This window comes from Rousettus aegyptiacus, unplaced genomic scaffold, assembly GCF_014176215.1.
Source record: "Rousettus aegyptiacus isolate mRouAeg1 unplaced genomic scaffold, mRouAeg1.p scaffold_m13_p_9, whole genome shotgun sequence".
In the NCBI taxonomy this organism is placed as follows: Eukaryota; Metazoa; Chordata; class Mammalia; order Chiroptera; family Pteropodidae; genus Rousettus; species Rousettus aegyptiacus.
The window spans coordinates 31,309,958-31,335,467 of record NW_023416312.1 but is presented as its reverse complement, the minus strand read 5'-3'; the positions used below and the strand labels follow the sequence as shown (position 1 = coordinate 31,335,467).

The 25,510-nt window shown below is 41.6% G+C and overlaps 1 protein-coding gene and 2 pseudogenes across 1 annotated transcript; 1 reads left to right on the top strand and 2 right to left on the bottom strand.

The window, feature by feature from the left end:
* The first annotated feature begins 18,923 nt into the window (after nt 1–18,923).
* PCSK1N (proprotein convertase subtilisin/kexin type 1 inhibitor) lies at nt 18,924–25,422 on the top strand. The gene is made up of 3 exons (XM_016153331.1): nt 18,924–19,095; nt 24,206–24,666; nt 25,075–25,422. Exons 1-3 carry the CDS (start codon nt 18,982–18,984, stop codon nt 25,262–25,264), a joined length of 765 nt encoding a protein of 254 aa, XP_016008817.1. The 5' UTR covers nt 18,924–18,981; the 3' UTR covers nt 25,265–25,422.
* On the bottom strand, nt 20,329–20,449 carry LOC118608524 (annotated as a pseudogene).
* On the bottom strand, nt 21,668–23,194 carry LOC107515040 (annotated as a pseudogene).
* Nucleotides 25,423–25,510: the final 88 nt, after the last annotated feature.

The window sequence follows — 25,510 nt, the reverse complement described above, 5'->3', positions numbered from 1 at the left end:
ATGCCACCAGGCTCCGCCTCTCAAGCCCCACACCCTTCCTATCTTTCAGCCCTGTTCTCTGAGGCCCAACCCCTACGCATCTCCCTGGTCCCCACCAAATGGGCTCTGCCCCTACAGACCCCTTGGATCTACGGCTTCCTGGCCCTCAGTAGCCTCTAGGCCTCTTTGCATTTTTACACCCTTCCCCCTTCCTAGGCTCAGGCCCTGACCTTTAAGGTACCTGCAAACCCCAGGAGCTCCGCCCTCTTCCCTGGATCCTGGTTCAGCGTCCCTGGTCTGGAAGGCAGCTGGACCCGCAGGGTCGTAAAGCAGCTACCGGCAACTTGCAAGGCCTTCTTCTCTGGCTCTTCCAGCCACTGGCTGGGGTGGGGCGGGGCGAGGGGGGAAGTGGAGAAAGGCGGGACCAGCACTGGGTTTAGAACCCTAGGTTCCAGGCTCCTAGTGAGAGATGGAGGACAGTATTGGGCAGTGGGTGGGGCTCCGTGGGGAGCCTGGAGTCCTTGGCGTCACCCAACTGCTAGTCCTCAGGCCCCGCCTCTTGGCTGGACCGCAGGCCCGCTTCTCTTCCCAGAAGAGGATGCGGGCTTTGCCATCCACCTGTCCACGTTGTGGGGGTGGGGTGGGTGGGTGAGAATATTTGGTGGATGAAGAGGGTTACAGAGATGGATAGAAACAGGGAAGAAAAGGGGATAGGGTCGGGGAATCGCCCCATCTACTTTCTCAGGCAGAGGCCCTGAGAGGATGGGGAGAGAGACATAGGGAAATCAAAGACAGGCAAAGAGAGAGATACACCAAGAGAAAGAGAAGTAAAAGTTTACGGAGATATCAAAGGAGAGACAGCTGCAGAAAGGGATACTAAGGAAGAGAAAAAGCAGTACAATTAAAAAGAGGAAAATAAAATGAAAGTGAGATAGAGATGGAGATTGGGAGACTCAGACAAAAGATATAAAGGGGAAGAGAAAGTCAGAACAAGACAGAGAAGTGAAAAGGTTGTGCAGAGAGAGGGAGAAAGTAAGAGAAGCAAGAGAGTTGGGTGCACGCACTTTACCCTGAGTCCGAGGATGGCTCATCTGAGTTCTTGTGTCTTCTGTTCTTTTAGTGGCAGTTGGAGAACCAGGCCAGACTGGGCAGGATATCTCTGACTTTCCCACCCCCACTGCCTCAGGTCATCTAGGTGGGCGGGAGGGTCACCTCCCCTGGAGATGCACCTTTAGAGATCTGTGCTCTGATGTTGGGAACTGGGAATCATCTCAAGTTCATTTAGGGCCAACCTCTGGAGCTGACTGATGGGGGCCATCTCTGGGGAATCAATCTGCAGGGGCATCAGATTGCCGGCAAGCTTGTGGAAGAAGAAAGATATACTATTCAACACTTCTGCAGTGATAGAAAAATCTTCCTTTTGTTACCCTCATTATACATATGAGGAAACCAAAAGCACAAAGAGATAAAGCAGCTTGTCTATGGTTATACTGCCCAGAAGTGACAAAGCTGGGATTTATATCTTTATTTATAGTGCTTAGAGTTTCAGTGATGTCATTTGTGACATAATTTCCAGGACAACACATTATCAGTCATGATTACAGGTGTCATTGGAAGGATTTTCACAGGCCATAGGCACAATTTCTGAGTCCCCTTTGTTAAAGTAATAATTTCAAGGACAGGCTTGCTTAGTGGAGATCAAGTTGGCAACAATCCTGGGCATTCACAGAGGGCTCTGTGTTCATACAGGAGCTCAAGACAAAGTTTCTCACTTTAACACCTCACCAAATCAGGTGATGTGAACTATTTTCATGATGAAGAATGGAAGCTCTTCCTCCACAGCTCACGAAGGCAGGAGGGCATCTTCTTTCCTCCTTAGAATCCTTTAGTTAATTATGAAGACACAGGCTGGGCTCTGAAATTTTATGTAGAGAGCATCAGAAAGAAAAAATAATTAGGCCTATGGAGCGAAATTTTTATTGCAAAATACGAAGGATGGGGCCAAAGAGATTTTTTTTTTTATTTTAATGAAATAACATGTATTTTCCTTTTTAAAAAGGAAATCTCTATTCCTTTAGGATTTGCACCAATGAACCCCATTTCCTTAATAATTTCAGTCCACACAGGTTCTCTGTACACTCCTCATTTTCTTCAGGCTGGAGTCTAACTTCTGGAGACTTAGAGAGGACATGGGAGAATGGACTGTCTTTGGAGATCGTTTCTTCACACAAGTGTCTTCTGAGATGTGCCAGGTCCTGTGTGGTCCTCAGGTGTTAATCCATGCCTTATGCTCTGCTTTATCCTTCAAACTGGCTATAGGATACCTCCAGGTCTAACTCTCTCTCAGTTAAATCTGTTTTCCCCAGAGCAATAGGAAATATTGCTTCTCTCCCCAGCCATAATGGGAGCTTGATGGTTTTACGAGGCCCATCTGCTTAGACCAGCAGTCCCCAACCTTTTTGGCACCAGGGACTGGTGCTCCTATGAGAATCTAATGCCTAATCTGAGGTGGAGCTGAGGTGGTGATGCTAGCACTGGGGAGTGGCTGCAAATACAGATGAAGCTTCGCTCACTCGCCAGCCACTCACCTCCTGCTGTGTGGTCCAGTTCCTAACAAGCCATGGACCTGTCCCAGTCTGCGGCCCAGGAGCTGGGGACCCCTGGCCTAGATCATTATACAGACATGTCTACCCCAGTAGACACAGTCAACTTCAAAACACATATAATTGACAAAGGATGAATAGCCACAACATATAAAGAACTCCTACAAAACAAGACAAAGACAAGCAACAAAATAGAAAAGCAAGCAAATGCTAAGAAAAAATTTTTACGAAAGAGGCTCAAATGACCAATAACATATGAAAATAATGCTAACAGTAAGTCAGGGAACTATGTATTAAGACATCTAAATACTATTCATATCAATCAGTTAGGCAAACTATTTTAAATCTGATAATACCAAGTGTTGATAAGGAATTGTAGAAACAAGGTGTCTCATTCACAGCTTATGGGAATATAGTGAGAACGACAATCATTCTGGAAAAGTGTTTGGCAGTATCTACTGGAGCTGCACATAAGCACACTTATCACTCAATGATGTCATCTCTACATATACACCTAACAGAAATGTGTACAAATGTTAACCAAAGACATCTACAAGAATGATTATAGTAGCTTTATTCATAATAGCCCCAAATTGAAAACTACCGAAATGCACATCAACCAAAGAATGAATCAGTAAATTGTGGTGTGTTCACACAATGGAATAGTATAGAGCAATGTGTTGGAGACAAATTTCTGCAGATTTCTTATGTTCCTGCGTGGTCCAGGCCTTCTGAGCAAAGGTCATGTTTGAAAAGCGGTTTTGGAAATTAGAGGGATTTAGAGACAGTTAGGATAATGAACCTAGAAATGTGCCTCCTATCCAACCAGGAGATTGTTTACATTCCAGGGTAAAGAGTAACCTCCATCTATGGAGGGGAGGACAGCCAGATCTGTCAGCAGCTTCATAAAAGCCCAATCTCCTAATTTCAGGTTCCTCTCCTGTAGTGCAACCCACTGCATGCAAGGGAAACATCTGGCCTCATGCAGACTGGGGTGTGAGGAACCAATGCAAGGTAATGCTCCGGCTGCCGCCTTTTGCTGTGAGTAATAAATGGTCTGTTTTTCTGACACATGTGTGCATGCGCATGTGTGTGTGTGTATGTGTGTGCACGCTCAAAACTGTGGCAGGCTAACTTGTTAGCTTTTGCATAGTGTAAAACCTCAAGTTCTGTCTTAATGGCATGAAAATGGGACATGGTTCTATAGTGCAGTGGTTAACATGTATGCTTTACATGCAGAAAGTCCTGGATTTGTGCCCCAGTGGAGCCGCAGTCAATGGTCTATGGCCATGCCACCCTGAACAAGACTGATGTCTGATCTCAGAAGCTAAGCAGGGTCGGGCCTGGTTGGTACTTGGATAAGAGACCACCTAGGAAGACCAGGTGCTGTAGGCATAAATAAAGATAAATAATAAAAGAAAAAAAAACACCGTGAAAATGAACAACTGTAATTCCATGTGCATAGCATGGATGAATTGCCCAGTCTTGTACAAAAGAAGCTGCTAGACATAACAGAATGCATACCATATGATTGTCTTTATACGAAGCTTAAAAATCAGGCTAAATTAAACCATGCCACACTCAGGGTGGTAGTTACCCTGGTGCAGATGCTGGGGTCAGTGATAGGAAGGAGACCCATAGGGTGAGGTGTTAGTCATATTCTGTTTCTTAATCTGGTTGCCAGTTACATGTGTGTTCAGTTTGCGAGTATTTATCAGATTGTACCTTTCTGACGTGCACTTTTCTGTATGTACATCATGCCTCGCTAAAGATTTAAATATGAACTAGAGCCACGTGTATCAACATGGATAATTCTCAAACCTACAATGTTTAGACAAAGAAAAGAAAGTCTAAGACTGCTATGTAGAGTATGATTTGTTTTAAACAAGTTTTTATAAACATTCAAATAACATGTAATTATGGATTCTTAATTACATAAAATAATAAAAACATGCAAGGGAATGATTCCCAGTAAATACAGAATTGCAGTTACCTCAGAGAGAGGGAGAGGTGTAAAACTGGGTAGAGTTTCAGCTGGAGCTGAAATACTTTTGTTTTTTAAGGAAGAAAAGACTTGAGGCAAATGACAATATGTTGAGATATATTGGAAGAGGAGTTCCCAGGTGTTCATTATATTATTCTCTTGTACAGACTATTTTGCATTTGAAATATTTAATAATTTAGGAGAATAAAAAGAATCCTGCTGGCATTAAATTGAATTTATATATTAATTTGGGGACACATTTATCCAATGTTGATTCTTTATGCCTGGATCATTATCTGTCTCCTCGTTTATTCAGGTCACCTTTTTTTCTTCTGTAAAAATGTATACAGCTTGTACTTTTCTTGCTCAATGTAGTCACAGGAAGTTGATGAATTTTGTTACTGTGATGAACTGCATCCTTTTCTATTAAATTTTCTAATTTTTAGTGTCTATAAAGGAAGACTTAAATTTCTTGTTTGATCTTATTTCTGATCACCTTGCTTACTTCTTTTATTAGATCTAACAATTTTTCATATGATCTCTTGAATTTCCTAAGTAAATAATGTCAAGAGCTTCAGTTAAAGGCCACCAGGAACACACCAGTAGTTGAACAAAGTTGGGTTTGTATTGCAGCGAGGGAGAAAAGCACATCATGGAGAACCCTGGGGCATCTCAGTAAGAGGGAGTTCAGAAAAGATATGAGAAGATGTAGGTTTATGTTAGATGATCTCAGGGGAGGGTTAAAGAAACAGGACTTCACTCTGGATTTGGCTGCTCTCAGAAAGTAGGGATAATTCTATGATCAAGTATTTCAGTAATTCATATCTAGAAGGCAAGAGGAATGAAACAATAACTAATACGGAAGCAGAAGACACTTATATTAGACAGGATAGAGAGATGTTTGGTCATTTTGTGGTTTAGATGATATTCATGGTTTTGTCTGTGCCCAGACTTGATTACAAAGTGGTATGGTTTTTGTTTGGATCTCTTGTGGTCACAGAGTGGCCTTGTATGTTATTGATATGTTGTAGAATTGTTCATGTCCAATAGGAGAATGCCAAGCCTTAGCTATTAGTGCCAAGCCAGCCTCTCATAACACCAAGGTCTAGATGAAAACATCAGGCCAGCTCCTGGTTATCAAAGACAGCATTTCTCTTTTTTTTAGTATCCCTTTTTGTCCAAAGTTAGTGTTGTGATCACCCTACAGAGATAAGATGGACTCCCTACACACAAAACTTAGTTTTCGATGTTCAGCCTGATAATGCCACACAGGAACCAAGGAGGCATGGAAAGGTTTATTAGTCACATAATAAGGCTTTCTGGAGATATCAGGGGGAAAAAACTGGTTTGGGATATTACTGTGGTTAAGGGATGGGGCTGGGGTGAGGGATCCCACACACAACCAAAGCTTGGGTGGTTGGAACTTCCTGCCAGTGTCAAAGGAGGGAGCAACCCAGATTTTCTTATAGCTTGCCCAGATATGAAGGAGAGGGTAAAGGGGAGGGGGTGAAGCTTAAAAGCTGTCACCAGGTAAACTTAAAAAATGGAGTCAGGCTCTTTATTATAGTTGGATGTAGTCAGACCATAGTACACAAATCTGTATATTCTGAGCTCTGCCATTGCTGAGGTTTTGCCAATCTGGAGGCGGTTCAGAGAAAGTTGTCTGCAGTAGGACTAGGGCTAGTCTCTTCTGCTCCTTCTGTTGCAGGATGAGTTGTTGACTCCTCTGATGTGACAAAGGTTGTACAGTGGCATTTAAATGTACCGCAGGCAGTTACCAGAAACAGTGATGATTGGTCCTTGTAATAGAATAGACGCTGGAGACAAGGACCTAGATGACCAAACCTAGGTCATGAAAACACGTCCCAAAGTCCAACTGGTCTCTTGAGGAGCACCAGGTACCTTTTTCTTTTAGCCTCATCAGAAATTGTTCTACTTGACCTATAGTATTTATATAAATGTAGAAGAAGTGTTCACTAAAGCATAAACTCCTCCTTTGACTGGCCAAAGGAGATCAAGGGTTATGAGCTTGTTCATGACAAATCTGGTAATGAATTTAAATGTAAAGTGGTTCGTTGGACTTCCGGAGTAGAAGTTGTGTCATTTGTGACATCTGCTAAAGTCATAGACAAGTTTGGGGACACTTTTCCAATTATATTATCCCCACTGTGGGAACTGCAGTTCATATGAAGGAGTCAGCTTGTCCCTACTGGGAGTTCTTCTGAGGAGCCTGTGCTTGTCACATTTTTGTAGCTTTCTGGAAATCCTCAGGGAACACGAGAGGGATATAGTTTTAAATATCTGAATGTCTGGAACAATTATCCTGAATACACAGGGTAAATTAGTGTGCAGCAGGCAGATTAAGCTTCATATATCCTCCTGGAACACAGGCTGTATTGGGAGTACATGTATAATTTATCACAGCATAAAAAAGACAATTTGTATCCCTCAAGAGAGATATATTTCTTGAATGAAGTTAAACAATAGTAGCAAAAAAGGCTGGAGTTTCTCTGAAGAGAACAAACTGCCCCAATGTTAGCCCCCATTCCTGATGGGCTAGGCCACACTTATTTAGTTGTAATGACCTCAGCAGAAGGTCTGTGAGGCCAATGTCCAATTTTTACAAGATAAAAGTTCGAGATTAATTTTTTTTGAGGGAAACGTAAGTACCAGAAGAGACCTATAGAAATAAAGCTACCTTCTAAGGTATTTGAAAGAGCATCTATATTAAATTTTTGTCAGTTTCAGGTAGGGGTGTGTGTGTGTGTGTGTGTGTGTGTGAGAGAGAGAGAGAGAGAGAGGGAGAGAGAGAGAGAGAGAGAGAGAGAGAGAGAGAGAGAGAGATTTAGCAATCAAATTCAGAGAAGTAGTCATAGTCTCAGCAAACACTCAAGAGAGAGTTTTGTTTTTCTCTTAAGTGACAGAGGGAGACCATAGGCTATCAAAAGTAACAGGGTGAGAATAAGGGAGATCATACTGAGAGGCATTTTAGTTGGTTACTAGAGGGTGTCAAGCTATAAATATAGTTAAAATTAATAGCGGAACCCAAAAAAGATGCTGAAGAATCAGAAAATTAATTTTTAAAATATATTTTTCAGTTACTGTTGACATACAATATTATATTAGGTGTATAACATAGTGATGAGACATTTATATACCTTATGAAGTGATCACCCACATGGGTCTAGTACCCATTTCTAGTACACTAAACAGTTATTAAAATATTAACCATATCATAAAATTAATCTTGTTTGGTGGTTTGGGCAGAAGTTGTCCATCTCTGCAGTCGTCAGCTTCTGGAGAATTCCTAAGAACCCTCAGTTTGAAGCCTATTAATAAGGTCTTTTCTATTGAGGCTCCAGAGAGGTTTTCTCTTTGATCACGCAGGCTTTGTTTAGGTGGATACTTTGGAAATGCAGAGCACCTGGAGGCATCATCTGGGTATCCAGTAGTATTAAATCAGATTGGCCTGTAACAGGGTATAGACTCTAGGTTTTAAAGTGAAATTACAAAACATGTGGGGGTAATCTGTTATTAACTCAGAAGTAACTAGATGTGGTCCCCAGAGGGGTTAGATCTGATTGCTATCAAGGCTAATGGCAACACTTTAGGCCCTGGAAGTTTGAGGGTTTCTCAGAAGTTTGTTGATTTTACTTTTAGAATTCCATTTGGTCTATCTTCTTTTTCTGAAGAGTATGGATGATAATGGCTGTAGTTTCTGAGGGCTAAAACTTCACAGAGTTTTAAAATAACAGTTATTTAAATACATGCAATGTGTGTCCCTGTTAATGGAGAGGTAAGTTGAGATACCCCAAGTCAAGAATAAAAATGCAAGCAATTTCCTCTACCATTTCAGGAGAAGCTCAACACACCTGGAAAAGAAACCACAACCCAGACGTGCTCATAGCCCATGTGTAGGTATTTAAAAATGCCTTGAGTCTTTTGTTCCTACCCATGTCCTGCCTTGTCTTTGCCATGAATGTGTTATTGGAGGTATGACATGTGAGAAGATCATCATAGCAAGACCCTTAAAATTATCCCATCAGTGCTGATTCAGTATCAAGGCCAATTTATCTCTGCAATTGTGGCTAATATCATGAAATGTTTTTGCTAACATCCTTGCTTCTCATGGCTAGCTCAAGTAATGGCAAGCTATACAGAAATTCCTTCATTTGTTGTCTGTTTTGATAAGGGTTCCTATAGTGGCTTCAGATGAATATGAAGTTATCGCTGTAAAAATCTAGTTATGTTTCCTCTGAAAAGAGAGGGGAAGAACTGTGGCTTCAGGCCCTTGACAATTTTATCAAGGTATACTGTTAAAAAGTCAGAGCTTATTAATATCCAAATACATAAATGAAGAAGAGGATGTTCTTTTGTTAAATAAACTGATCTCTTTCTTTTAGATAGATAAAACAAACCATCGACTTGTTACTAAACTCCAGCTGTTCACTGCTTGGGTTGTTCTATTCAAGAATTAGATGTGGTTGTTAGGTAGTTTTATTTACTTGCAGCATGTAAAAGAGACAGGGGATCCATATCCAAAGCTCTGTTTCCCCAAAGGGAGGTTTAGCCCCATTGCTTATATACACTGTTTAGTTATTACATGCTGATTTCTTCTTTGCAGTTGTCTACACTTATCTAGTTGGGTTCAGGTAAAGTTCATCTTGTTATAGCTGAGTCTGAAAAATGTTGTGCCGCATTTTACCATTTAGTAAGAGCTGCCCAGACCTTGAGACCCTTGTTCTACCTAACATCTTCATGCAGATTTCTGCCTTTTCTGTTCTAAGGAATCTCTCAAATGAACCGTGTTGTTCATAGCAAAAATTTCCCAAAGTGGTTACTTCGGTTCCAAAATTTCCCTGATGAAATTATACCAATTAGAGAGATAAACACATATATATTGACATTACAGTGAGAAAACATGAAGAAAGCAGTTACTTGGCCTAGAAGAGGCACAATTTTAGACTGAGAGGATCCCACAAGAATTGCAGTGTTCCCTAAGAGTGGTGCTTGTATAACTTCGTGGCTCCAGATTTTGGCCAAAGGCCAATTGTCACTGATCATGGACCAGAAATAAAAACTCTTCTGCTGGTCAGATGCAATGAAACAAAGGAATTCTCAAGGCCACAAAGACAAGACTGAGTAAGAAATTCACATAACATTGTGTTTTCCCATTTATTTTTATTGTGGTAAAATACACATAACATAAAACTTACCATCTTAACCATTTGTAAGTATACAGTTCAGTGATATTAAATACATTCATATGTTGTTTAGTTATCACCACCATCCATAACTCTTTTTATCTTGTGAAACTGAAACTCTGTATTCATTAAACAATAACTTCCCATTCTTCTCTCCCTCTATCCCCTGGCACCCACAATTCTATTTTCTATCTCTATGAATTTGACCACGCTAAGTACCTAATACTGAACTAATACAATTCAGTTGACTTTAAATAACATGAAGGTTAGAGGAGCTGACCACCCACACAGTCAAAAATCTTCATATAACTTTTGATTCCCTGAAAACTTAACTACTAATAGCCTACTGTTGACCTGAAGCCTTACTGATAATATAAACAGTTGATTAACACATATTTTATCTTTTATATGTATTATATACTGTATTTTTATAATAAAGTAGTCTGGAGAAAAGAAAATGTTATTAAGAAAATCATAAGGAAGAAAAATACATTTATAGTACTGTACCTATTTATCAAAAAACATCTGCATGTACATGGACCTGTGCAGTTCAAGCCCATGTTTGTTCAAGGCCAACTGAATGTCTTTTTGTAACTGGCCTATTTCACTTTGAATAATATCCTCAAGATTCATCCATGATGTAGCATGTGTCAGAATTTCCTTCCTTTTAAAGCTAAATATTTCATTGTATGTATATGCCACATTTTGCTTATCCATTAATCCACCGATGGATACTTGGATTGCTTCCATGTTTTAGCTATTGTGACCCTGCTTTCATATAAGGTTTTTAATGGTGATCCAAGTCATGTTTGTCCAAAAGAGGCAGGTCTGAGGAGAACTTATGAATTCATTAACCCCCAGGGTCAGCTCAGAATAGATGTATCAAGGCTATGCTCATTCTCTCCCTATAGACTTTTCCTTTTGTTGAAAAATATCACTCAACTTTGAAACTAAATATGAGGCTCATACTATGCAAATGAACAGACCATAGGAGCATGTGGTAGAAAGCTAGAAAACAATTTTACCAAATTGCAATTCATATCTAACCAGATGGCCGAAGTCCCAAGGATCCTTATTCCCAGGAAAACAAACAAAACAAGTAAATCCAATGCAGAAGGGCCTTAGCACAATGCCTCTATTCAGTTCATTGTGAACTAAGACCCATGGATGAGCAGCAAGGAGACTAGATTAGCTGGAGACACAAGGGGTTTCAGATATGTGCACTATTACTGAGTTGAAAGTCACAGTCCAGGGTAGTGAGGGTCTCAGCTGAATCTCAAGGAATCTTCCATCTGTGTTAATGTCTATCAGTAAAAGACTGTGGGGAACACAGCTGTAGTCAAACCTGGTTGGGTTTATTGGCTTGCTGCAATGAAGGAGATCACACATCATGGGGAACCTTGGAGTATCTAAAAAAGGGGTGTTAGAAATAAGTTATTATTGGATTTGAGCTTATGTTAGGTGGTTTTGTAGTTTTCAGTGTACAGGTCTTGTAGTATTAATTTTATTTCAATTATTTGTAAGTTTTTATTATTATTTTCGATATTACAAATGGAATTGTTTTCTTAATTTCATTTTTCAATTGTCCATTGCTGGTGTATAGAAATATAATTGAGTTTTGTAATACTGATCTAGTATCTTGAAACTTTACAGGTCTCATTTATCAGCTGTAATGGTTTTGTTGTGGAATCCTTAAGATTATCCATGTACAACATCATGTCATTTACATATAAAAATTATTTCATTTCTGCCTTTCCCATACAGATGACTTTTATTCTTGTCTGATTGCTCTGGCTAGAACCTTCCATACAATGTTGAATAGAAATGATGAGAGGGGACGGCCTTGTCTTATGATCCTTGAGGGGAAAGCTTTCAGCCATTCACCACTAAGTATGATGTTAACTGTGGGGTTTTTGTCTTTTTTCAGGTTGAAGAAGTTTTCATTTATTCCTAGTTTGTTGATGAAATATGTTGATTCATGATAAAAACATATGATATAAACATATGAAAAAGTGTTGAATTTTGTCAAATGCTTTTTCTGCATCTATTGAGATGATTATGTGGTTCTTGTCCTATATTCTATTGATATGGTCTATTACAAATAGATTTCAAATGTTAAGCCAACATTACATTCCTGGGGTAAATCCCACTTGGTCATAGTGTATAATCCTTTTTATATGTTGCTGGGTTTGGATTGCTAGGATTTTGTAGAGAATTTTTGAGTTTATATTCTCAAGAGATACTAGTCTGTAGTTATCTCATGATTGCTTTGTTTGGTTTTGCTTTGGTCCTCATAAAATGAATTAGAAATGTTCTCTTTAACTTTTTGGAAGAGTTTATGAAGGATTACTGTTAATTCTTCTTGAAATTCTGGGTAGAATTCATCAGTGAAGCCATCTCTTCCTGGCCATCTCTGTGGGAAATTTTTTAATTAATTAATTAATTAATTAATTAATTATTAATTTCCGTAGTTTACAGAAACTCTTCTCCAGTATAGCTTTGTTCTTTCTCTCCTCTCTTTTCCTGTTATTACCAGGCAAATTATATCTTTATACCTTATTAGTCCATCAATATAGTCTTATAATTATTTCTTTATGCAGTTGTCTTTTAAATCAGGTAACAGAAAAGTCACAAAATATGTATTTTATACGACCTACACAGTTACCTTTACTAATATTCTTTATTTCTGTATTTGAGTTTGAGTTACCACCTAGTGTCCTTCATTTTAGCTTGAAGGACACACTTTAGTATTTCTTGTGGGTCAAGTCTATTAGCGATGTTTTTGTTTACCTGGGATTGTCTTCACTTCTCCCTCATTAAAAAATATAAAACTTTTTTACTTGTGGTAAAATACACATAACATAAAATTTCTCCTTAATTTTTGAAGAATATTTTTGGTAAAATACACATAACATAAAATTTCTCCTTAATTTTTAAAGAATATTTTTGCTGCATTTGGAATTCATGGTTGACATTTTCTTTAAGCACTTTGAATATGTCATCTCTTTGTATTCCAGCCTCTGTTTTCTGTTAAGAAGTCAGCTGTTAATCTCGTGATGATACCCTTGTACATAATGCATCATTTTTCTCATGTTGCTTTCAAGATTTTCTCTTTGTCTTTAGATTTTGACAGTTTGATTATGACGTGTTTACATATGAATCTCCTTTAGTTTATTCTACTTGGTGTTTGTTGATCTGTTGGATGTGTAGATTAATGTTTTCCACCAGAGTTGGGAAGGATCTTTATTTTGCCCTTAAACCTGAAGACTAGGTTGACTAAATACAGAGTTTTAGCTTAAAAACTTCCCCTCATAGCTTTTAAGCTATCGCACCATGTCTTCAAGTACCTATGTTGACCAAGAAAACTCTGATGCTGCTTTATTTTTTAGGTGATTTATTTTATGTCTTTAGAAGCTTCTTCTTTACCCTTGGAGTTCTAAATTTGCTCAGGATTGATCAATTAATTAATCAAATATTACGTGAATATTTTATGTTGAGCACAGTGATAGGGGGATACAGCCATGAACATTACAGGTGGTGTCCCTGCTCTTACTTATAGAAGTTCCATTCTAATGGGGGAAAGAGGCAGACAAGTAACAAATACATAAATACAGGTTGCAATAAAAACAATAAAGGGAATGAACAGAGTATAATGTTAGAAAGTAATGTCTGGAGGATGGGGCTTCCATTTACATAAGGTACTCAAAGGAGCAGCTGATTCTATATAAGTATAGCATGTGCAAATGCATAAGTAAGGAAGGATGCATGTTAAATTTTCAACAGTGGTCTTTCATGGCTCTTAATTTTCCTCTTTCAATGTCTCTCTCTTGGTCTTTCTTTCAGGATCTTCAAATTTGAGATGCTTCTTAAAAATTATCTTCCAGATTACTAATTCTGTCTTCAGTTATATCCATTCTATGTATTCAGCCCTGTGTCCATTGATTGCTCTTTTCATAGCAGCCTCTTTTTTAAAGATTTTATTAATTTAGAGCAGTTTTTGATTCACAGAAAAATTGAGAGGGAGATGCAGAAATTTCCCAATACCTGCTGTCCCTAAACATGGCCTCCTCTTATTTTGTGAGTACAGTATCAATATTTGAGAAGTTTCCATATTCTTTTGATTATCTTTGTTGCCTCTCATTTTTCCTGTTCCATTATTCTTTGTTCTTCTGTTTTGTGCCATTGTTTTTTTTTAAATCATTTCAAAACCTTATACATATTTATTGAGCACCTATTGCATTCCAGGCATGGGGATGCAATGGTGAAGAAACCAAAGACTCTCTTCCCATGAAATATACATTGTAGTTGCAGAGACAGTATATAAAGCAATATAGAGATAATGTGATGAAGGCAAATGATAAGTACTACAATGGCAGACTATGGAGACAGGATGTTAGGTAGAGAGATCAGGGAATGCCTCACTGAAGGGGTGATGACTGAACAGAGACAAGAATGAAATGAAGCAACAAGGCACATGCAAAGCTAACAGGAAGTATAAAGACCCTGAAGTTTGAAAATGCTCGACATATATGAAGAGCAAGAAAGAGACCAATATGGTGGAAACAGAGTGAGTAAGGGGGACAGTGGCAGAAAGTGAGGTCAGAGAGGTGGCAGGGCCTAGATCTTACAGGACCTTAAGGACCATGGGCTTTATCTGGGACCATAGAATTTAGCTTTTATTCTCATGGGAGCCAGTGGGAATTCTGAGCAGATAAGGGACATGACTTAAGTTAGAATAGGATGCCTCTGGCTGCTATACAGAGAAAAGACTGTAAGGAAGCAAGGGAGGAAGTGGGGAGATGAGGAAGGAGGCTACAGTGAGGGTCCAAATAACTAATGATGGTGCTGGCAGTGGAGGGCATGAGAAAGGGTTGGATTTCGGATCTATTTTGAAGGTGGGGTCAACACGATTTCCTCAGAGACTAGATGTGGGGGTGAGAAGAGAGGAATCAAAGATGCTTCATGGTTTGTGACCTGAGAAGCTGGGTGAATGATAGACCATTTACTGAGATGGGGGAACTTGAAGGAGGAGTAGCATTTATGTACCTGTGGTATAGGAGCAGGCCTAGGAGGCAGTCAATCAATAGTTCAATTTTGGAGAAGTTAACTGAGATGCCTATTAAACATCCAAGTGGAAATGTTGAGGAGGCAATTAGATTTTATAGCTGGATAGGCCCAGGCTAGAGATATGAATTTGAGAGTAGCAGTAAATAAATGCTATTCAAAGGAATTAAAGGGACAGAAAACTCTGGAGGATGTCATACTGGAAAATGCTCCAGCCTGAAGTGATATGTGCCACTTCCACTCACAACTCGTGAGGAAGTACAATGTTATCATGTTCCATGGTCCTGGAAGTAGGAAAGAAGTGAAAATACAGTACTGGCAAACAGCATGAATGACCACCACAGAGAGTCAATGGACTCGTTTGCACTTATGCAAAAGTCACCACCCCATCCCTACCCCCTTGTACTTGGGTTATGATTCCCTTAGCTTCTTTTCCCAAATGGCTCGATTCCATCTGCAATCTCTCTTCTAGAGAAGGCCATAGAACATCTGGTCATCTGGTAGCTCCTTTTCTTGAAAAGCACCACCAACTATTTTCTTTTCAGTGTATTTTTGAGGTTAATTTGGGGAGATGTGGGGAACAAACGAAGGTAGATGTATTTTCTCATTAGAGCATTTTGCTACACTCTTCCAGAAGGATTAACAAAATATGGCAAATCAGAACGTGTCACTGCTGTGCTTCAAACTCATTTCCTTGAATATGCCACACTGCTTCTCAATTTAGATCCTTTTCTTGAGCACTCTATCTTCCTGAAATGCTTTTCCTTTATACTTGTCTTCCTGGGTAACTCCTCCTTGACCTTTAGCTCTCAGCATAGATACCCTTTTTCAGAGAGAATTTCCCCAGACCCCCTCCACTATGGGTGGTAGATATTTTTACCACTGTACTTGACAACTCTAGGGTAAGGATTAACTTGGTTAAGTGTTGCCAGACAACTGTCCAGAATGTCTGCTCACCAACAGTGTACGAGAATTCCTATACCCCCACATGCCCACCAACACTTGGTGTGATTTGATTTTCTAATTTTTACCTACATGATGGATGTAAAGTAATATGTCACTGTTGTTGTTGTTTTTTTTAATTGCTCTTCTGTAATCATTAGTAAAATAAGCATGCCTTCATATGTCTGATAACCTCACAGGTTTCCTCTTGTACGACTTGTCTGTTCCTATCCTTCATCCATTTTGGGAGGGGAAGATTCCTGTCTTTTTCTTGTGGATTTCTCAAAGTCCCCTTTATATTCTGGATGTTTAACCTCTTGTGCATTCAAGCATGGCAAATATTTCCCAGCTTGTTATGTCTGTTAACTTTGTGGATGGGGTCTTTTATTAAACAGAAATTGTATATTTTGATGTATATGTTGTCATTAACATCCTTTGTGACTTATCCTTTTGAAGTTTTGTTCAAGAAGTCTTTCTGTATCTGTAGGCCACACAGTATATTTTCTTTTGTTAATTTACATGTTTTCCTTTAATGTTAAACTATTTAACCCATCTGGAGTTCTCATTTGTATATGGTGTAAGGTGGGGCTCCAGCTTCTTTTCCTCCAGTTTTCCTAACACCATTTACCTTTCTGGCATTGTAAAAAATACTAATATCTGGTAGGCAAAGTCCATCTTCTTTACTCCCCTTTTTCAAGAATTGATTTCACTATTCAGCTATTCACAGATCTTTATTCTTTTATCTAGATATTTATTTATTGAGATAAAATTCACATACCAAAAAGTTCACCTTTTTAAAGTGCAGAGTTCAGTGGTTTTTAGTATATTCACTAGGTTGTGCAACCATCACCATACCAGAACATTTTTATCGCCTCAAAAAGAAACACTGTGCCCATTATCTGTCACCCTTCATTCCATTCCCTTCTCCCCCCAGCCCCTCGTAACTACTGATCAACTTTCTATCTCCATGGATTTGCCTATTCTGCACATTTCACATAAATGGAATCATGCAGTATGTAGTTTTTTGTGTCTGGCTTCTTTCACTTAGTATATTTTCAAGTTTCATCCACATTGCAGCATGTATCAGTACTTCATTTCTTTTTATGGATGAATAATATTCTGTCATATGAATATATGCTTCATTTTGTCTATCCATTCATCAGTTGATGGATACATGGGTTGTTTCTACTTTATGGCTATATGAAAATGCTGCTGTTAGCATTCATGTACAAGTTTTTTGTGAAGACTATATACATTTAAAAATAAATTTTACTGATATTTCTTAAAACATTCAGCTGTAGTTTAAAGTGATATCATGTTGAAATTATGTATTAATTTGGAGATCATCAAAACTTTATAATATGAATTGTCTCATCCAAGAGCATGAAATGTGTCTTAATTTATTCAGATCATCTTTTATTCCCTTTAATGAAGTTTTAAAATTTTGTCTATAGTGGTCTTATTTATCTCATTTATACTACTTTTCTATTGCAGTGTAACAATATACTGCTCAGCTTAAAACAACATACGATAACATAGTTGTACAGTTTCTGTGGGTTAGGACTCTGGGTGTGGCTTAATTGGATTCTCTGCTTAGAGTCTCACAAAACTGAAATGAAGATGTTGTAGGACTGAGGGCTTCGATTTCTTCTGGCTATCCCCTGGAGGTGAACCTCAGCTCCTAGAGGCCACCTTCTGTTTCTTGCTGCATGAGGTTACCCAAAGTATCCACTTGCTTCATCTAAGCCAGCACAGCAGGAGAGTCCCTTCTCCTGAAATGACAAGATAAGTGTCTCAACCTCATTTTAAATATAATTACATGCATATAATCACATACATTTGGTCACCTTTGGTCATGCACACACTTACGGGGAGGGGATTACACAAGGATGTGAACATCAGGAGGCAAGGATCATGGGAATCATTTGAAGAGTGTGTCCATTACACCATCTTTGGGTATATAATCTTCAGGTCCATAGGGAGATGCACATATGGATTGTCATTGTAAAGTTGTTTGTAATACTGAGGAAATTAAGGCAGTTAAGATCAATGGATTAGATATACTCACAGAAATATAAAAGCATCTTGCTTTTCTTCACTTTTAAATTTGTCATGTTGCCATATGTCATTTTAATTCCAAACTGAAAATACCTTCATTTTATGTGATTATAATAGTAATATATACTCATTGCAAAATTCTTTTTTCAGACAATGGAGAAAAGTGTAAAGGAGAAAGTGACAAATCATTAGTTATCTCCCCCACCCATGCATAACTATTAACATTTCCTTTCCAATATGTTTTTCCCCTATGGATATACAAATTTTACCAAATTTTGTATCCTTTGATGTGTCACTTTAAGTGGATAAAACCTATCTATCTATGTATCTATCTATGTATCTATAGGAAAACAAGTAGATACAGACAGTAAAATAAAGACAGAGACAGGTTTGTAGAGATAAAGGGAGAGAGTCAGAGGCAGGGAGAGATAGATGGGAGAGAAAAACAGTTATGGGCACAGAAGGACAGAAAGAGAAATGTGGAGAGCAATGGAGAGATGAAGATACTAGCAAAGAGACAAGGACAGGATGGAAAAGAGCATTTATTGAGCTCCCACCGAATGTGATTCTTATTAAACCTTCGAAGTCACTCTGAGGGGCAGTTACTGTTAACTCCATCATGCAGGCGAGGGGTGCTGAGCTTTAGAATGTTAAACTGACCTGTCCATGGTCACATCACTTGGATTGCACCTATGGCTCTGTAAAGGGCCTGGTCCATAGTAGGCAATCTGTAACTGTTCATTCAATAAACAAAGTCATATATCTCCTCTCCAAGGAGAAAGAGGTGGGGACTAGACCCCCAATCTAGACCCCCAATCCACTCCACTGAGTCAATTTTTTCCTCTCTGTCTACTAAGGTGACAGCGAGGTCTGTTGCCCTAGCAACTGCTCTCCAATTACCATAGCAACCACCATCAGTCTCCAACTCTCCATCTTGCCCCTTGGGCATATCCATGACAACTGGCGGGATGGAGGGGCTGCAGGAGATTCGACGTTGCGCGTGCGTCGAGTGGCAGGAGTGGGTGGCAGGGGAGGGCAGGGGCCCCTGGCATGCGCAGCCGCAGAGCACCACAGCCTGGCCCGCTAGTCCCGGCGCTGCGCATTTGCCAGCCAGTCCGCCTGTCCGGAGCCCGGCTCGCTGGGCAGTATGGCGGGGTCGCCACTGCTCGGCGGGCCGCGGGCCGGGGGCGTCAGCCTTCTGGTGCTGCTGCTGTTGGGCATACTTCGGCCGCCTCCTGCGCTCTGCGCACGGCCGGTAAAGGTGCGACCGGGTCGGGCACGGGGTGGAGGGTAGGGAGGGCGGAGGGAAGATGCTACCTCAACCTCGTTGATCCTAGCTCCCGGGACGTGCGGAGACATCAGACAGTGTGGCTTGGGGTCCGGCTGCCAGTCCGCGGCCCAGGCCATGCCGGCGTCCCCGGGGCCAAGCTGAGTCTCCGGGTATGCGGGTGGCGGTGTCCTGGGCTCCGCCAGCAGCCACGCCCTGACCATCCCTCCCGGCCCTGAGATAGTGGCGCTGTCCATGGGACTAGCATGTATTAAGGAAGGGAGTGTGCGCATCGGTGTGTGTGCACGCGTGATGTGATGATATGGAGGTGAGAGTGTGGTGTCCTTGGGTGTGTCCTTTGATGTGAGTGATTCCGAGCGTTCATACAGAGTTATGTTGTGGGTCAAGTTGTGCAGTGTGTGTGATGCCGGAGGTGCTTCTGTGTGTCTTTTCTCAATGACATCATGTGTATGTTTATGAATCCTATGGTGATGGCATGACTACGGGTGTGTGTATGTGTGTGTGATTTCGTTTTTGTTTCGAAGGGAGTGGTCTTTGCATCTGCGTGTGCACATCCAATTTTGGTTTTGTTGGACTGAGTGATTAGGGTTTCGTAGTTGTGTTCATGATGCTTTTTCTCCCTGTTTCTTTGTGGATCTGTGTCATGGTGGAGAGAGAAGCCATGATGTCTGTGCTGCATTGTGTCATTAAGGGTGGTGCGTGTCTTTGCGTCTGGGTAGCTTGGTGATTGTAACTGTGTGAATGTGTGCAGTTCCTTGAATGTGGATGTGGCAGTGTTGGGTTGCATACGTGACATTTCAAGGGCTGTCAGTCCATGTTAGTGTGTGTGAGGCTGTGTTTGCTGGTGAGTGTGTGATTCCCTGGGGGGTGAGGGGCGGTAGGTGCCAAGGGCACTTGGAGCACATCCTCTTCTAACTCTTTAGAGTTGGGAGATTTTAAAATTTATTAAACATTATATATATATGATATAATATATTTAACATAGATATACAATGTAAAGAATAGTGATACCTCTCGCTCAGTTTAAGAAATAGAACAGGACCAATAGTTAGAAGCCACTGGATGCCCCTCCCTACAGCCACTCTCCTCCATGATCACTATCCTGTTTTTTTTTAATCTTATTTTTTTTAGATGAGGCAACCCTCGGTTGACCTCACAGATTGCAAAGACCTTGTCAGCTTACAATCCTTTATTTTTAATTTTTTACGCCTACAGCACCCACAATCTTCCTAGGTGGTCTCCCATCCAAGTACTAACCAGGCCTGGCCCTGCTTAGCTTCCGAGATCAGACAGGATCGGGCTTGTTCAGGGTGGCATGGACGTAGACACTATTCTATATTTTCTGTCCATTGATCTCTTACTTTTGGTTGTAGCTTATGACCTATATAATATTTTGTTTAGTTTTTCCTCATAGAAATGGAATTGTACTGAGTGTCTGGCCTCTGGTCGTCACTAGGGGTCACTAGGAAGTCATCAGGTGTCTGTTAGTCTCCAGCAGTCTGCAGTGGAATTCTGCAATCTCTTTTTTTTCCTCTCTACATTGGTTGTGAGATTTCTCCACATTGAAGTGTGTGTTTCTAATTAATTATTTATTGCTGCATAATATTTTCTTCTATGAGTATATCATGAGTATATGAGTATATTATGGTTTATGGATGCATTCTCAATATGTCAATACACATTTGGGTTGTTTCTGGGCTTTTGTCTTCTTTCTCTTCCCTCCACTTTTGTACTATTACAAACAGTGCTGCTGTAATTTTTCATGAACTTGCGTCCAGTAGTATATGTTAAAAAGCTACCCTTGCGCGTAACACCCTAGGAGTGGGTCATAGGAGATATGCATCTTTTTTAGACATTACCAAATTGTTCTCCAAAAGTTATTTTGGCAATTGACTTCCTACCAGCAATGTATGAGAATTTCCATTTTTACCACATCTTTTTCAACACTGGATGTTATTAGACTTTGATTTTGGCTATCTTTTGGAGTATTTTGCATAGTATCTCACTCACATTTTAATTTACATTTCCCTGATTACTAATGAGGTTCACTATTTTTCATGTTTAGTGACTACTTTTGTTTCCTTTTTGTGAAACACTTAATATTGAAATTTGCCTCTTTCTATTGCTTTTTAGACATTCTTTGAATATTTAAGACTAACCCTTAATTGACTATTTGTGTTGTGACATCTTCTCCCACTCTGGTTTACTTTTCATTCTTTTTATGATGTCTTTGGATAAAAAGAAATTCTTGATTTTAATGTAGTCAAATTTATTTGTCTTTTCTTTTCCATTTTATCAAATTTGGATCACTCGTTGTTCCTGCATGATTTATTGAAAAATCCATTCTGTCCCTACTGCTCTGCAGTACCACCTCTGTCATGTAGCAAATGTCAATATGTATGAATCTGTTTCTAAGTTTTGTTCAATCCCGTTATTTCCTGTTCTATATCTAATCTTCTGTTTAACTTGACCATTTAATTTGTTTTTATGACAGGGAATACTTTATTCAAACCTATCAGAGAAATGGACAGGTTGAGTCTATGACAAAGTGTCGTATTTTAAAGCATAGGCCAATACTTGTATATGAAGGTATACACTGCTACATATAAATTAACTGATTGAATTAACTGAACAACTTTTCAATGTTAAAAAAAATAAGCTTCCCTGTAAAAGCAGCACCTTTGTGATATTTTAACCTTAGTATTCCTCTCCTTCTTCCTCACCCTTTCCTTCAACAGAATTCACACCAACCTTCTTATAATCCTCTCAAGGGCAACCATGTCTTCTGGACTCAGAAAACTTCTCTTTTCTCCATGCCCTCACCCACATACCAGAGAACAAAAGCATACTTGGCATTCATCATGTTAAACTTGTGGTCCAGACGAGCCCAGGCCTCAGCAATAGCTGTGGTGTTGCTCACCACGCACACAGCTCATTGTACTTTGGCTAGGTCTCCACAAGGTACCACAGTGGGAGGCTGATTATTAATGCCAGCTTTGAAGCCAGTGGGGCACCAGTCCACAAACTGGATGCTGCACTTAGTCGTCATGGTGGCAATGGCAGCATTGACATCTTTGGGAACCACATCGCCAAGGTACAACAGGCAGCAAGCCATGTATTTACTGTGGCCAGGGTCACATTTCACTATCTGATTGACTGGCTCAAAGCACGCATTGGTGAGCTCTGCTACAGAAAGCTGTTCATGGTAGGCCTTCTCAGCAGAGATGACAGGGGCATATGTGGCCAGAGAGAAGTGGATGCAGGGATAGGGCTTCAGGTTGGTCTGGAATTCTGTCAGATCAACATTCAGGGCTCCATCACATCTGAGGGAAGCAGTGATGACAATACAAATTGACCTTTAAACCTCTTCAGGTTAGTATAGGTTGGGCACTCAATATCAAGGTTTTTATGACAGATGTTGTAGATGGCCTCGTTGTCAACCATGAAGACATAATCAGAGTGCTCCAGAGTGGTGTGGGTGGTGAGGATGGAGGATGGAAGGCCCAACTGTGGAAACAGTTATGGAAACGTGGGGGGGCTGAGTAAATAGAGAACTCCAGCTTTAACTTGCCATAATTGACACAGAGACAGGCTCTCCATCATCAGTCTGGGTTCAGTGAACCCAGAACCAGTTCCCCCACCAAAGCCATGGAAAACCAAAAAATCCTAAAGACCTGTGCACTGGTCAGCCAGTTTCTAAATTTGGTCCAAGACAAGGGCAGTGACCTCCTTGCCAATGATGCAGTGCCCACAAACATAGTTATTGGCAGCATCTTCCTTGCCTGTGATGAGCTGCTCAGGGTGGATGTCACTTGGCACCTGGCCATCGGCTGGATGCCATATTCCAGGCAGTAGCATTCCCAGCAGGCATTGCTGGTCTGGATACCAACCTGGCCAAGGTGGATGGAGGTGTACTCATGCATGGTTGCTGCTTCATGGCTGCTGAGTGAATGGCTGAGAGAAAGAGGAGAGGTTGTTTCTTTTTACAGCACAACTCTTAGGTGGTCAATGTAAGAGAACGTGCTGCCCATTTAATTTGATTAAAAATATATATCTAGATGCTCTAGATGTTTCTTTTTCAAATCGTCATTCATGGTCATTTTTTAGTTTTTTAGGTGAGGCAACCCTTGGTTGACCTCATAGATGGCAAGGACCTTATCAGCTTACAATCCTTTATTTTTAATTTTTTACACCTACAGCACCCACAATCTTCCTAGGTGGTCTTCCATCCAAGTACTAACCAGGCCCAACCCTGCTTAGCTTTTGAGATCAGACTAGATGGGGCTTGTTCAGGGTAGCATGGCCGTAGACCATTCATAGTCACTTTTATGGTCTCTCGTTTCTTCAAACTTATTGAAATTGTTTAGAAACTGTCTAAACTGCAAATTAGTCATTGTGTAATTTATTCTACAGATAGACTTGTACACGTGCCAAATAATAGATGACTGTTATTCATTCCAACATTATGTATAAGAATAGCAAAAGATTGGAAACACCCTAAATGTTCTCAATTGAAGACTGGTTAAATAAACTATTGTACAGCTACACAAAAGGGATTCAAATACATAAGAAAGGAAGGGAGGGAGGGAGAGCCGGAGAGAGCAAGGAGGGGAGGGGAGGGGAGGAGAGGAGAGGAGAAGATGTTTTAAAGAACTGATGTAAATATAGGTTCCAAAGAGCAAGGTGCCCAGTCTGCTACATTTTGGGTAAAACAAGTGGACAATGGGAACCTATAAAATGCAAATGTAGGTTCCTATTGTCTACGACATTAATATAGAAAAATCTGTAGCTGTCATATCTACCATTGCCACTTCTATAAAGAAACCCGGTCTCCAGTAGCCTTGGGGCAAATTGTGTGTGGGGGGAGAGGGAGGGGGGAACCATAGGAGTCTTTTGTGGTCTTAGTGTGTTTGGAGATATTTGGGGGCCTCCAGTGGCCTTAGGGATGTCTGGGTATATTTGAGGGGCCGCGGTGTCTTTGGTGGTATCTGGGAATGTTTGAGGCCCATGGAGACCCCCGGGTTGGGGGTCTTTGACATGACGGGCGCTGATGATATCTTTTCCCCATTTCGTCTTCCTGCAGGAACCCCGTGGCCTGGGCGCAGCCTCGTCACCCATGGGTGAAGCTGGAGCTTCCCGCCGCTTTCGGCGGGCAGCGGCCCGGGGCGAGACGGCAGGGGCCGTGCAGGAGCTGGCGCGGGCGCTGGCGCACCTGCTGGAGGCTGAACGACAGGAGCGGGCGCGGGCGGAGGCGCAGGAGGCCGAGGATCAGCAGGCTCGTGTCCTGGCGCAGCTGCTGCGTGTCTGGGGCGCTCCCCGCACCACCGACCCGGCCCTAGGCTTGGAGGAAGATCCCGATGCGCCCGCCGCGCAGCTGGCCCGCGCCCTACTCCGAGCCCGCCTCGACCCTGCGGCCCTCGCAGCCCAGCTGGTCCCTACCTCTGGGCTCCGACCGCGGCCCCCAATCTACGACGATGGCCCCGCGGGTCCGGAGACCGAGGATGCTGGCGATGACACACCGGACGTGGATCCCGAGCTGCTGAGGTAGCTGGCACGGGATGGGCGAGGGGCAAGCGCTTGCATCCCGGAGTGGATGTGCAAACACCTGGGTCTGGGTCGATGGGTCTCTAGGAGGGAATAAGGCTGCTGGGCAGAGATGCCTGGTTAGGGGGACTGAGGGACGTGCACCCTCAGGCCTAGGGATGAGCGACTTCGATGCGCAGTTTCTGTGGGGAGGAGGAGGGGTGGGGAAAGTGGGGAAGGTATAGTTTCTTGGATGGAAGGTGGAGACATTTTCTCTGAAACGCAGTGGACTGGGGACGCTGGGGTGGGGCGGAGGCTGGAGCTGGAGTGTCCCGTCAGTAGTCTGGGGTTGCAGGGCCCTCTGGGTCCTAGGGCCCAGGCATTGATACGCCGAAAAATCCTCACTGCATCCACTCTGCTCCCCTGCAGGTACTTGTTGGGGAGGATCCTGGCCGGAAGCGCGGACCCCGAGGCTGTTGCTGCCCCACGCCGCCTCCGCCGCGCTGCCGACCAGGATCTGGGTCCTGAGGTGCCGCCTGAGGGCGTGCTAGGGGCCCTGCTGCGAGTGAAGCGCCTGGAGACTCCCGCGCCTCCGGCGCGCCGCCTCTTGCCTCCCTGAGCACCGCCTGGATCCTGTGCGCCCTTGGATCCTGGGCTGTCCCTCCCCGGATACTTGGACTGCTTCCCGCTGGTACGTCCCCGCCAGGTGCAGTTTCTGCCCTCGAACCCCAAGATCCCCATCTCTGGCCTCACAATAAATATGATCTTAATCAGCTATGCCTTTGTATGAGTGTCAGTTTCTAGAGGGCTGGTGGGCTTGGTGGCCATGGCTGCCCTTAGACCAGGAAAAGAGCCCCTAGACTCA

What these genes read in the sequence shown, in the direction of transcription:
- PCSK1N (XM_016153331.1), top strand. Translation starts at nt 18,982, where the DNA reads ATGGCGGGGTCGCCACTGCTCGGCGGGCCGCGGGCCGGGGGCGTCAGC. An exon ending in TCTGCGCACGGCCGGTAAAG is followed by an intron (nt 19,096 to 24,205) that starts GTGCGACCGGGT and finishes GTCTTCCTGCAG; the next exon opens with GAACCCCGTGGCCTGGGCGC. An exon ending in GTGGATCCCGAGCTGCTGAG is followed by an intron (nt 24,667 to 25,074) that starts GTAGCTGGCACG and finishes GCTCCCCTGCAG; the next exon opens with GTACTTGTTGGGGAGGATCC.